This window comes from Panthera leo, chromosome B2, assembly GCF_018350215.1.
Source record: "Panthera leo isolate Ple1 chromosome B2, P.leo_Ple1_pat1.1, whole genome shotgun sequence".
Classification (NCBI taxonomy): Eukaryota; Metazoa; Chordata; class Mammalia; order Carnivora; family Felidae; genus Panthera; species Panthera leo.
In genome coordinates, this window is record NC_056683.1 from 77,982,471 (window position 1) to 77,995,859 (window position 13,389).

Genomic DNA, 13,389 nt, shown 5'->3' on the forward strand with positions numbered 1-13,389 from the left:
CTCTATGACTATGTAGAATTTAAAGGGGAAAAAATTTTTATTTAAATCTGGGGAAGGCAGGTAGAAAGGATAATCAAGAAAACCCCAATAAATCTGATTTCAGTAAATCTTGAGTAAAAGCAAATATTTCCTTTCTTAAATAGATTTATAGAAAGATAACAGCTGTTGCTCTAGAAGATACTCAACTTCTATTCAGAACTCTGAAACAGCTACTATGAAATTTCTATTCAAGTGTTACTGATCTGCCTTCCAGTTCATTCTCTATTCTCTGGCTGGCTAATTTTTCTATGTCTGCTTAAAATCTTTTTATGGACTCCACTGCCCTGAAAATAAGCTGAAATGCCCTAATACATGAAAAAAGGTGTGTACACACTCATTTCTCACCCCTCCCAGGACTATGCTTGTAGTTCCTTCAGTATCATCTTCTTGTTCAACTCTGGGCTTTTTCTTCCTTTTCTGTGACTTTGTTACTCCTGATTAATATCAACTCCTCTCCTCCAAAAAGCCCTCTCTGATCCAACAAGGCTGGGCTGAGTGCCCTAACATGGTTTCTTATGTTCACTCTATCTTAACACAAATGTACTGTTATGTAACCACTCATGACAAAGCTGTTAGTTCCTGTTAAAAAGACTCAGTGACTGTACCTTATATCACTGAATGAATAAATGAATATTAATTGCTGATTTGCAAAAATGAAGCAAGAATTCCTATAACTTAAAGTACCTCAGTTTTTAGGCTGGGGGTTTTGTTTATAGGAGGACTTTAGAAGAAAGGTCCTTTTTCAGATCAGGTCTCAGAGGTCTTTAATACCTGAAAACAGCAAGGTTATAGGTACCTTAGAGTTAGAAGGTAACTGACAATGTGCCTGGGTTGAAGGTCCTGAGATGATCTATAAAGCACTTCATCAAACCTAAAAGAAACATGACAGCAGCAGTTGGCAGAGGAAGACTATGCACGTATTACACTAAGCTGTTAAGATCTTGGATGTAAGGCTGACTTGAAATCATTAAGAGTAGAAGGTATATATGGAAAAGGACCTTGGGTGCATTTGAAGGTAAAGGCGCAGTTTTCTTTCTTACGAATTCCTTGATGGCAGGTACTTTCTAAATCATCTTGATATCCCTTAGGCCTAGCCCAGAACAAGGACTCAAATCATGGCTGTTAAAGTGAATGTAAAAAGCCTCCAGCCATGTTTAGGAACATAATCTAGGAACTAACAAACAGAGTCTACCCTCAATGCCAAGGAAACCAGGTTGGCTTATTTTTCCTACCAGATTAGCCAAATGTGAGAAAACTACTCCTGATCCCAGGAAAGAGTCATTGACCACTGTGTGGCAATTAGAGAAAACTGCCTTGTTAACTACCCACATCCTTTCCAGAGACTAGTATCTCCTGACAAGTCTGGCTTTACCAACAAAGCTTGAAAGAGCTCAAAGGTATGGTCTCTTGCCCAGTGTAGGGGCATCAAGTAGATATTCATCTGAGACTGTGAATTAAAACCATGTAGCAAATGAAGGATTATAGTCTCATGGAAGCTGTACAAAGGCAGAGATTCTCCGTCACTTATTGAAGAGGGTGAGGAGAAGATGAGCTTTTCCAAAACTAAAAATTTATGCTTTACTAGGCTTTCTACTCTCATACCATGACCCAGAAGATGTTAGGCACCTGTGCCGATTCATCAGTGATAATATTTTTAAGTCCCAAGGATTGACCTTGACTATGTCCTCTGTCTGCCCTCAAAGAGCAGATAAATTGCTTTTTGGTCATACCTCCAGGAAAAGCGCTTGCTGTCTGGTGGCAGGGGGATGGGGTAGGAGCTAGTTACTGGCTTATTCACTCTAGTCGTCAGCAAACCCCCAACAGTCATTTCACTAGGCAGATGAAGACTAAATAAATACTAGAAAACCCATACCTGAGAAGATGCTGAAGAATGGAAACAGACTGTGGTTCTTGTAAACAAGCAGTGTTGAAATCATTTAGATAACCACATCCAAAAGTCTCTTCCAAACTGTTATCAAAAGTTTAAAAACAACGGATTAAACAAGTCATCCAAGGACACCTAATTGAAGTTTATCATGATGCTTTAATCTTTACTAAATCTGTTACTTCCCTCAGAAAAAGGGAGTATATTCTTTGGCAGGGTTATTCTGAGTACAGAATAAGGTAACATACAAAAGCACTTCTTATATAGGTGTTCAATAAATATTTTAACCCCCCCCCCCCAAAAAAAAACCCCAAACCTAACAGGTGGTCCACTGTAATTCTAACTAGTTTTGAACAGATGTCTGAGAAGCCCAGCAAATATGACTTTGATCTTAGGAGCACATCAACCAAGCCTCACCCTGGGAAGGACAGAGCGGCTCATGCATCCCTGCACACTCCCCTCACCTGTGGAGGCGAGCATGCGTGTACTGCAGGAAGACGCCTGTGTCCCCACGACTCTGGAAAATACGATCCCAGCTGAACTGATAGTCAGACAAGAGCACACCTTTGAAGTCCTAAAACGACAAGAGTAAACCTTTAGTGCTGGGATTTGTTCTAGTACCAAACAAAAGGGTCTCACAGGATGCAGTCTTATCAGACCTGAATAATGAGTGCTGCAAGCCCGACCCTCTCTGCAGTCTCCTGTGGGTTCTCCACTTCTTTGGTAGCTGAAACAGACAAAGGCAGCTATCTTTAACCTACATGAAACCATTCAGAATCAGGGATTGAAGGAGATAGAATCTGCCAAAAACATACGCTGCCAGCAAGAACAAACAGGTTCAGAGTGGGCAGTTTATTTCCCTAATTTGGGCTAATTGACACTGGATAAAGATGTTCCCCTGCCTACATTAAAGGGAAAGAAACATGAATTCGTTTTTCTCATGAATATCCCTTGTGAGACATTAGATAAAGCTGGTACTTACTTTTCCAAGGCTAAACAAAGCCACCAGGACTTGTGACCTGTTTCCTATTACATACATAGGAATTTCACATAAGCACTCCAACAGTGGAATGACAATGCTGAAGCTATCCATGAAAGAGGCGTAGTGTTGTATCAGTGCAGATTACTGAACTGAATGACACCAAGCAGCAAGTCTAAAACCTCTGGCACCTCTAATTAGTGCAAGCTATTTTTGACAAGGTTAATGAAAATTAAGAGAGGGACAGTCATAACAAATCACACTGCACAGAAGTCCGTAGAACATAAAAGTGGCATGTAAGTTGTGACTGTAACAATAAAGTGAATTCACTCTTAATAGAAGCCATGTTCTGTAGCATCCTTGATCGAATCTCATTTAGAACATCTTCCAGAAAGGTAACCTCTCCTCTTCGAGTCTTCATTCCCTGCACCACTCCAAAGGGCACGTGCTGGCACCTGAAATGAAGGAGAAAAGAACTGATGATCAAAGTGTGTAACAATACCCTTTCAGAGAGTAGTCTGAACTTTAACTCTCACGGAGGGGCTTTTCAAAATTAACAAATTAAAATGTGATGTGATTTGTTATATGCCACAAAAGATGTTAAACACACAGCTTCATTGTACAGATAATCACTAGCATGTGATTAAATTACTAGTTGCCTTTGTGAAATAAAAGGAGGGATTACGAATTTTGGACATCAAGCCACTGAGAACAGATGTCTACTAAAGACACATATATTAAATGTTTGTAAGTTAGAAATAAGGACATTAAATTAATGTAAAAAACAAATCTGCTTTTCTTACACCAATATGTTGCAACAAAGAAATGAAGTTTGAATAACAATTTTCAACAACCTGGTATATTTTGGGACTTGGCTGACCTAACAAACCTTTAATGATCCTAAGCAGGCAGTTAAGAACTGTGCTGACATTACCTTTCTGCCCAGTCATATCCCATGATCTGCAGCATTTGGAACACTTGCTGGAAATGCTTTTTTTGCCCTTTATCTGTCTTGGGGGGGAAAAAAAGTATTTAAAACAACAGTGATAAGTTAACCTACAAAAACAGGTTGGACATAAATCAAAATATTTGAGTTTTGACAGAACAGAGTTATTGTCAATTGATGTATTTTAAATAAGCACACAGAGAGGATGCCAGTAGAAGAACGTCTAAGCTGAGTGTTCTACAAGATAATAAGAGCTGTAGCACTCCACGAGTCAGAAGGAAATACGAACTTTAATCTCTTGAATATTCTATTTAAATTCCTTCTCTTTCAGCTATCATAACCTTTATCTCCAAGAAGGACAAAGCTAAGCTCTAATAAGGTATATAACGGCAACTTTTTTTTCTTAGGGGAAAGGGAGGTTGCACATGGAGAGGAAGGAAAGGGAAGAAAAGACCAGAATAACCCTCAGCAATAAGAGGAACAAACTATTGGATGCACACAACAGCTTGGGTGGATCTCAAGGGCATTCATTATTGCTGAGTGAAAAAAGCCAATCTCAAAACGTTACCTACTGTGATTCTACTTATATAACCTTTTCAAAGTGACAAAACTGTAGTGATAGAGAACAGAGCAATGATTGCCAGGGGTTAGGGTTAGGGGGAAGGGGGGGTTATTAAGTGGTTGCCAAGATGGAGTTTGCTTCATGATGGAACAGTTCTTTATTCTGAATGTTGTGATGGTTATGTGATCTCTCCCCTCCCCCCAATATATTTAGGCCCACATGCAAGTACATGTTTTAACTAAGGTCTTTACCATGTCAGTTTCCTGGTATAGATAAAATACTATGATTATATTAAGATATTTTCTTTGGGGAAGGCTGGGTGAAGGGTCCATGGAAACTGTACTATTTTAAAACTTGTCTTAAATTATTAAAATAGTTATTTTTAAAAAAGTACATTATGGTAACCTACACATACTCATTTCACATAACTATTTTCCTGAATTGGGTATTTTTTTTTTTTTTTACGATGATCTTGCGGTTCGTTGAGTTGGAATCCTGCGTCAGGCTCTGTGCTGACAGCTCAGAGCCTAGAGCCTGCTTCAGATTCTGTGTCCCCCTCTCTCTCTGCCCCACCCCTGCTTGTGCTCTCTGTCTCTTAAAAATGAATAAACATAAAACAATTTTTTTTAAATAAACCTAACATTGAATTTCTTCTATATTTTGACAAGATTATTTTTCCATAGTTTTTCAACATGGCAATTAACTTCTTTCTTTGCAGTTTTCATGAGGTAAAGATCATAATCTTTTGTTCTTTATTGTGATTACTTACCACATAAATCATTGTATCAAAATTATACTTGTCCATTCGATCTACAGCAGCTGCAAGATCTCTGAAAAATATGGCCATAAATTAAGAGTTACTAGGCAGATCTGGGAAAAAATTTGCTTTACGTATTTAATAGTAATGAGGCTTTTCTAATTAAGAACTCCTATTACTCCACAGTCTAGGGTATACTGCTTATGATTATATAATCCCAGTACCATACTTTCATATAAAGTAATAATAACAAAAATAGCTTTGGGAAAAGCAACAATAATAAAAGTACTGTGGAAAGATTAAAAAAACAACAACAAAATAAGTAAATATAAGCTCTGGGAAAAGCAGTAGTACTAAAGCAGCTCCAGGCAAAGTGTCTGTAGGTAAATGTTTTATGATTTGTTCATCAAGCCTGTACTGGGAACAATCACCTGAGTGTCACTTTTCGGCAGTATACCTTCTTAAAGAACATATTTAAAACACAGGTGATGTGGTAACTTAACAGATATCTTTTAGCTACTCTCCTATTACAAGGACTTTCAAAAGTTTTGAATCAGTGATAAGCAATACCTTCTAAAACACTGTACAAGACCAGAAAGTCCTTTGACAAAAACTCAACTCTCCTTTCTCTAAGTATAAAAAACTCAGTTTGCATCTAGTATGAAATAATGAAAACCAAACCATTAACAGTGAAATTTCAAGTCAAAATTATGAAAATATTGAAATTGAAAATCAAAGCTATTTTTGGTTAACAATATATGACACTGGGAAGATTTTAAAAGGTCCTAGATCTTTTGAAATGATGGAAAGCATCAAAACATCATTACTGCCCATCTCCTAATCCTAATAGAACATAGAGCATGCATTCACAACGGAGGCAAAAACTGGCTCCTGAGGGACAACAGAATCTTATTCTTTTTATGTATAAAGCACATATGTGCACACAACACATACAGATGCACAGGAGATCTGTGATATTAAACATTTCCTGAGGTGGGCAAGCAGGAAAAACAGGCTAAAAAGGCTCCTGAGAGGGATTATAATGGAAAAACAAAAACAAAAAAACAAAGGTTGTGAAACACGAGTATAGAAGATTATCCCCCAGATGAAGTCACAAATATATACCCCCACTATATTTTTGGTTTGACCCAAGGACAAAACAAAGAGAAGCCTTTTGATCCAATGAAATAATTAAAGAGAAGAATATAAAGAAAAGCTCTAGGCTGAGTTTGTGAAACCTGAATTTGAAAGGAGAAGAATGCCAGATCATTTAGTTCAGGCCTCTCATTTCAAAGTAGGGACCCAGCCCAAAGAAGGTCCCCAGCCTCACCCTGTGCTCTTGCTAGTATTCTCCCACACTTCTGTCTGTTATAACTACTCTTCTAATTCACATCCACATGTATTGATGTATTCTATAAGAACCCACTGAAAGGGCAGAAACAAAGTTCGAGCAAGGTGAAACACTAAACATTTTGGCAAATGGCAAAAAACACAATTACTGTCTCAAAGAGAAACATATAGGTATTAAGGTAAATATACAGAAAAATCTAGACCTAATGAATGACAGCCCAAGAAAAATAACCAAATCAGGACCACTAAAATGACATGGAACCTCTATTCTGGGCGGACACTTTTTTTTTAAATGTTTTATTTATTTTTGAGAGAGAGACAGAGTGCAAATCAGGGAGGGGCAGAGAGAAAGGGAGTCATAGAATCTGAAGCAGGCTCCCGGCCCTGAGCTGTCAGCACAGAGCCTGACGCGGGGCTCAAACCCACGAACCGTGAGATCATAACCTGAGCTGAAGTTGGGCGCTTAACCGACTGAGCCACCCAGGCGCCCCTGCTCAAGGTTTCTTTATTTAATCTGTCCAGCAATTATTGGCCGGCACAAAATATTTTTTCTATTATTGTTTTTAATCTAGAAAAAGAAATGTACCTCTTAGATACACAGGTTCTTCTCACCTCCTAACTATAATTACATGGAAATGATAAAGGGAAATGCCAAAAAGTAATAGAAAGTAAAGAGATCAATTTTCTAACGGAGAGTAAGAGAATCAGATGGTTGTTTAAAGCTGTTTGGAACAAATGATGGTAGTTAACAACAACAATAAATATCAATACTTTAATTATACTATAAAAGTGGGTTTATGATCCAATATAAAACTCTAGCCTGGAAGACACTAGAGCCTTTTGCCAAAAGTGTTTCAGTATGGCCATGTTTGCTTGTGTGTCTTTTTTATGGTCCTATCTTCTCCTTCCTATTGGCTTTGTCCCAGATATAAATGTGCTTGATAAGATGTAAGTTCCAGTTCTTACTGATTAACAGAGACTAGACTGTTCCTTTCCACAGGAGTCAGTCATGCAGACAGTTGGAAGGGGGAAAAAAAAAAGGCAACATGGCCTACTTCTCCCTTACCCTGTTTTACATGAGGACTGCTACTCATGTGCATGGTAGATGAATCTTTACAGAGGATGCCACTGAGCCAATATGACCACCTTCTAGTGTATACTTCCTGCCAATGTACAACAGGAAAATATTTATAGTTGAGGTACCTCAGTTTTCAGTTTGTTGAACAATGTATTTATTGGCTGTGGAAATCCTATGATGTTTAACTAACTGTAAATAATCTTTTTCAGTCACTTTTCTGATGATGTTATACCTTTCCAGGAACTATAACTGGCAATAGATAGACGCCCAATAAATACATCTTGAAGTGATGAGAACAAGAGATTTAGAAACTAGGATTTGGTAACAGCTTTGAGGATAAAATGACTGTTTTAGCACTGATCCTACAACAAAGCACATGAAGTCACATACATTCTGATGCTGACCCCCCCCCCCCCCCCCACCATTACATACAAACCTGGTTGCGTAGAGAGAAGTCCCATCGCTTCGCATTACAGTACAAATTGAGGAGGGGTCACCATTTCCAGAAAGATTCACTATAGCTGTTCCTTTTCTAGAAATGCAAACAGGTAACTCTTAAGAAATAGAGTAAGACCCTTTAAAAGTATAATATCTGTAACATTATCTTTGGCAAACTGGAAGCTATTTTTTATTCCTTACGTAGCAATAAGCAGTATAACCAAATGAAGAAAAACAAGGAATGGGACCATGAATTATTAAGAATGGGTATGCTATAATTAATATTTAGTTGTCCTATCTTTTTAAACTCTGTAGCTCTGGATAAGGTACTTAGAAAGTCTTTAGCATATCCAGTTGAAACATGAGATTTCAGCTGTTTAACTGTGAAACATCATATTCTAATTCAAATTATAGCATTTAATATTGGGCTAATTTTTAACATGCCAGAAAGTACCCTTGAATAATAAACCATGGAATTTTGTTACTGTCTTTCCTGCCTTGTCAAAAATTAGAATCTGTAGATGGAGATGCAAAAATCTGCCTTATGGACATTGCTGATGTTCTCCATGTCTTCCTCATAAAGATGACAAGAGAAGCTCTTTGGTACTATGACAACTGGTGCTTCTAAGCAACTGGTTTGCTTCTGTATTACAGATGCCTGGGCTCCTATGACTGGTACTGTTTGTCTGGCTCACAGGAAGCTCAAAGCTAAATTAGAAATCTACCGTAAGTAAGGCAGTGTGTTAGATGATATACCATTATCATCCCTGATTCTGTATTATTTTTTTTCTGCCCTCGCTTCCTGATTTCCTCATTTTACTCTTTCAAAAGCTTGTATTATATCTATTTACATAATATGCCTTAAATCCATTTTGAACAGGATGTGGTTTTTTAAAAAGGCAGGGCTAAGTAAGATGTAAGTTTTATTTCCTTTTTCCAGTTACATCAACTTGTCTGACATTAGACCAGTCACTTGTACTTTCCGTGCTTCAGTTTCTTCACACGTAAAAAGCAGATTAACAACTTTTCTTCCAACCTGACCAGGATTTTGTCATGGCAGCAAGAAGACCATATGTGGAAAAGTACTTCGAACAGCAAAAAGCACTACAAAAAAAAATGCCAGGAAGGCTGCACACCACATTCTGTTGTTCTTACTGAGAGACTATATCAGTATCATTTTTTCCCAAAGAAATAACTTTACTAAAGAACAGTAACCTGACCATACATTGTTTTCTGCAGGAGTCCTTTACTGTCCAGCAATTTTAAGACTTCTTGAGATTTTTCACGATAAAATGATTCTCCTGAATATTCATCAAAGTGTACTCCTAGACGCTAAAAGGATTCAGAAACAAAAGAAAGGAAGTTACTTAAATGTCCTATTATCTTATCCTAAGACAAAACAGGATGTTCTACAGTCTTGTCACCCAGATTGGGAAAGTAAGAATTAGATGAAGTCACTCCTCTGCTCTACCAAACTTTCTACCTCTTCCCACACCAGGCAAGTCCTCACAATAGTACTGTGCTGATACGGTAGTTACTGGGCCCACACAGCTATTCAAATTACATAAAATAAAAAACTTGACTTTCTCAGGAACACTCCTCATGCTTCAAGTGCTGGATAGCCACCGGTGGCTAATGGCTATGCTGCTGGGCAGCACATCATGGAACATCTCCATCACAGCAAGAAGCAAGGTTGGGCAGCTCTGGAGAATGTCCTACCTCATGCCCCATCCTACAACCTCTTCCACCTCCTCTCCTGCAGCTCTTCATCCTGCTTCCCTACTCCAGCCACATGGGTTTCTTTAATGAAACTCTCTTCATTCCACGTACTCGCAGACTCCGTCTCCCCTCCCCTGCTTCATTGTTCTCCACAGCATCATCACCACCTAACAGACTGTGTATGTCCTTGTTTAATCCCCATTGTCTTTAATTTGCTCTCCATCTCCATGCTGGCATGTGAAGTCCAGACAGAAGTACTTCTATTTCCTTTACTCACTGTTGTATTTCTCCCACTCCCTAAAATGTTTATTAAACGAACAAATTTATATGCATCACACACAGGCCTTACAGAAGTGAAAGGGGAAAAAAACGATTAAGATAAAATGAAGGAATGAACAGAAGACAGAAAAGAGAAGCCAGACTGACACAGAGTACTAGAGTGCCACCTGATATTTGGTTTGTGAATTTCACAGGATTGTTTCAAAGCTCCAACTTTCAGCACAAATAATAATATGTGGGTCCTAATTGTCAATGGAATGACAAATCTAATCTTAAAACATGAGCTGAGGAAGCAACTTCATTCCTCAGTAGTCCCAGTCAAGAGCACCCCATCACAGGAGAGTAGGTGGGCACCTTGTAAATCCGCACGTATTCTTCTACGCTCAGGTCTCGAAATTTCTGCCACAGTTCAAGTGCTTGCATGTCACCCAGTTCTAATCGCTGAAAGAACTCATGCGCTGATTTTGCTACATTTTTATTATCTGCTGCTTCTTTATTAACTTGTACATAAACCTAAAAGCATAACAGTATATTAAATGAAGTACATTAGTCACTGTTACCTTCAATGGAACAAAACACAATCCTGAGAACTTTCATTTAAATGTTAGCCAACTGCCCTCATGAGAGTGTAATCTTTTTTTTCTTTTCTTTTTTTTTTTTTTGCCATGGGCCCTTAGTGCACCCTATGAATCCCTTCTCAAAATGTTTCTAAATGCATAAAGTAAAACACATATGCTCATAAAGGAAATAATTACACTGAAAGTTATCCAATCATTTTTTAAGGTTGTGATGTAGTAAAGGAAGAAAATACTTAAATTTCTGATAGAGGTTAGGGAAAATAAAATGTGTAATTTTCCCCTCCCTTCCAAGTTCACAGACTCTTGGGTTAAGAGTGCCTGGGTTAGGGGGCGCCTGGGTGGCTCAGCTGGTTGAGCGTCCAACTTTGGCTCAGGTCATGATCTCCCAAGTTTGTGAGTTTGAGCCCCACTTTGGGCTCTGTGCTGATAGCTCGGGGCCTGGAGCCTTCTTCGGATTGTGTGTCTCCCTCTCTCCCTGCCCCTTCCCTGCTCATACTGACTCTCTCTCAAAAATAAATAAACATTAAAAAATTAAAAAAAAAATAAAAAGAGTGCCTGGGTTGGATTAAGCTAGCATTCCCTCTTTTTTTTTAATAAAAGGGCAAATTATTATGGCCGCAACTTTTCTGAGAAAAGGTCAAAGGAGGTAGAATGGTTCAATCTGGCTAAGAAAAGGCCAAAGGATGATTCAGCAGTTAGAAAGACTTTTAAAATAGTTCTCTAAACCTGCAAAAGACCCATAACATAGCTTATCTAGGAAGACCTCTGGACAGTTAGTTTACTTACACTCGAACCTGGGCTCCTGAGAACTGTGTGGACCACTCACTTCTGGAATGTTTTTGCACCACCTGTCTTGGCTGGTTTACTTCTGCCCCCACCCAATGACAGGAGTGGAATTGGATGGCTTATTGGATGGCCTCCCATTTCTATGATCCTGTGATCACAGTTTAATAATTTTCTGGTCTCCAAAATGCAAGGTTAATAAATGAGAATAAAAATATCAACTCTGCACCTCAAGTAGTACTGAAGTTACCCATATAGAATATAAAGATTTTACTTCCAAGTTGTAACTCACTTCCAGGATGAAACATGGATGATACATTTACTCTCCTCGTATTTCTTTCAGAAACCTATTAAAGTAGCATAAAAGTAGTAAAAATTGGCAAATTACCAAAGAAATAGGAGGTATCTGTTACATTAATATCATCAAAATATCAGTGGCAGATAAAGTAGTTTTATTGCTGGAGTACACACTGGGACAACTGGAATGTGGCTTAGACCCACTAGATCTACCAACAAAAGGGACAGGGCATTAAACATCTATCAAGGTAAAAACATTTCACCTTTCATAGATGGCTTCTGTTAACTACTGGAATGGCAGAATGTAATGAACAAATATTCCAAAGAGAGGTTAAAACTACCTAATTTCTTTTTCCTTTTTAACGCACATTGCACAGAAAAGAATTAATATAGCAGGCCTGAGGTGCTATTCTTAAAATGTCCGGTTTGCAAGCTTACCCCTTGGCTGGCATCTGGGAACTTGGCTGGCCATGTGGGTACTCCAGATTTGGGAAATGTTCCCACCAGCCTAACTGATAAGAGTAGCTCACTGTGTTTAAACTATGAAAACAATATGGTTTATGCTAACTACTTGCTTTCCTTCTGGGAGTTTGGCATTTTAGTACATGCTAAGCAGAGGGTGCCTACATGATCAAACTCCAATAGAAACTTTGGGCATGGAGCATCTAATAAGCTTCCCTGGTAGACATTTCACGCATGTTGTCCCAGTTTGTTGCAGGAGAACTAAGTGTATCCTGTGTGACTCCACCAGGAAAAGACTCTTGGAAGCTTGGCCCTGGTTTCTAACAGGCTTCACTGCATATTCCTTTCCCTTTGATTTTGTTTTGCAACCTTTTGCTATAGTAAATCATAGCTGTTAGCACAATTACACATGGAGTCCTGTGAGTCCTCCTAATGTGTTATTAAACTTGGCAGTGGTCTTGGGGAGATTGAACACACATACCATAAAATATTAATTTCCATGTGCTCCTATGAAATAAGTCCAGAATAAGTCAGAAACAGAGAAAGAAAATTTTGGTAAGGTGTAGGAAAACAGAGTCACGGTGAGATAGTAAACTGCAGACTTTTTGACTTTTTTTAAGTGTTTATTTATTTTGAGAGAGAGAGAAAAACAGAGTGTGAGCTGGGGAAGAGCAGAGAGAGAGGGGGACACAATCCAAAGCAGGCTCCAGGTTCTGAGTTGTCAGCACAGAACCTGACATGGGCCTCAAACCCATGAACCGTGAGATCATGACCTGAGCCAAAGTTGGATGATGCTTAACCAACTGAGCCAGCCAGGTGCCCCAAACTTCTTGACTTTTGAATGACATATCCATGGACAATTAAACTGTTGTCCAGCCTATAGTAACTGAGGCATACATATTTCTATGATTGTGATTGAAAATATCTCTCTCATACACACACACTACATGCACATTCACATATAATTTATAACCATATACAAAATATTCTTATTTTCAAAAAAAAATTTTTTTTAAATCTAGGACTCTGAACTCAAATAGACAAAATTTAAAAAATCTAATATGCATGTGAAACTGGTAAGAATATTTTTAGAAAAAACTTTACCAGAATCTTTTCCCTTTCTTAAAATTTAAAATAGAAATAATTAAAGCAAAATAAACAAAACCAAACCCTAACACTTGAAGAATCTTGGCATTTCAGCAATTTGTAATTATAAACCAAACATTACTGAAAATCA

At 38.2% G+C, this 13,389-nt stretch overlaps 1 protein-coding gene across 1 annotated transcript in view; it reads right to left on the reverse strand.

Moving 5' to 3' along the window:
* RARS2 (arginyl-tRNA synthetase 2, mitochondrial) overlaps nucleotides 1-13,389 on the reverse strand; it is a 64,106-nt gene that overhangs the window by 1,392 nt on the left and 49,325 nt on the right. The window contains exons 9-18 of the mRNA XM_042939322.1: nucleotides 10,387-10,545; nucleotides 9,260-9,366; nucleotides 8,033-8,128; nucleotides 5,181-5,241; nucleotides 3,838-3,914; nucleotides 3,234-3,358; nucleotides 2,584-2,651; nucleotides 2,389-2,498; nucleotides 1,913-2,008; nucleotides 836-910 (exon numbers count right to left, since the gene is read on the reverse strand). Coding sequence (XP_042795256.1) covers nucleotides 836-910; nucleotides 1,913-2,008; nucleotides 2,389-2,498; nucleotides 2,584-2,651; nucleotides 3,234-3,358; nucleotides 3,838-3,914; nucleotides 5,181-5,241; nucleotides 8,033-8,128; nucleotides 9,260-9,366; nucleotides 10,387-10,545 — 974 coding nt within the window. The remainder of the gene's footprint in view (nucleotides 1-835; nucleotides 911-1,912; nucleotides 2,009-2,388; nucleotides 2,499-2,583; nucleotides 2,652-3,233; nucleotides 3,359-3,837; nucleotides 3,915-5,180; nucleotides 5,242-8,032; nucleotides 8,129-9,259; nucleotides 9,367-10,386; nucleotides 10,546-13,389) is intronic.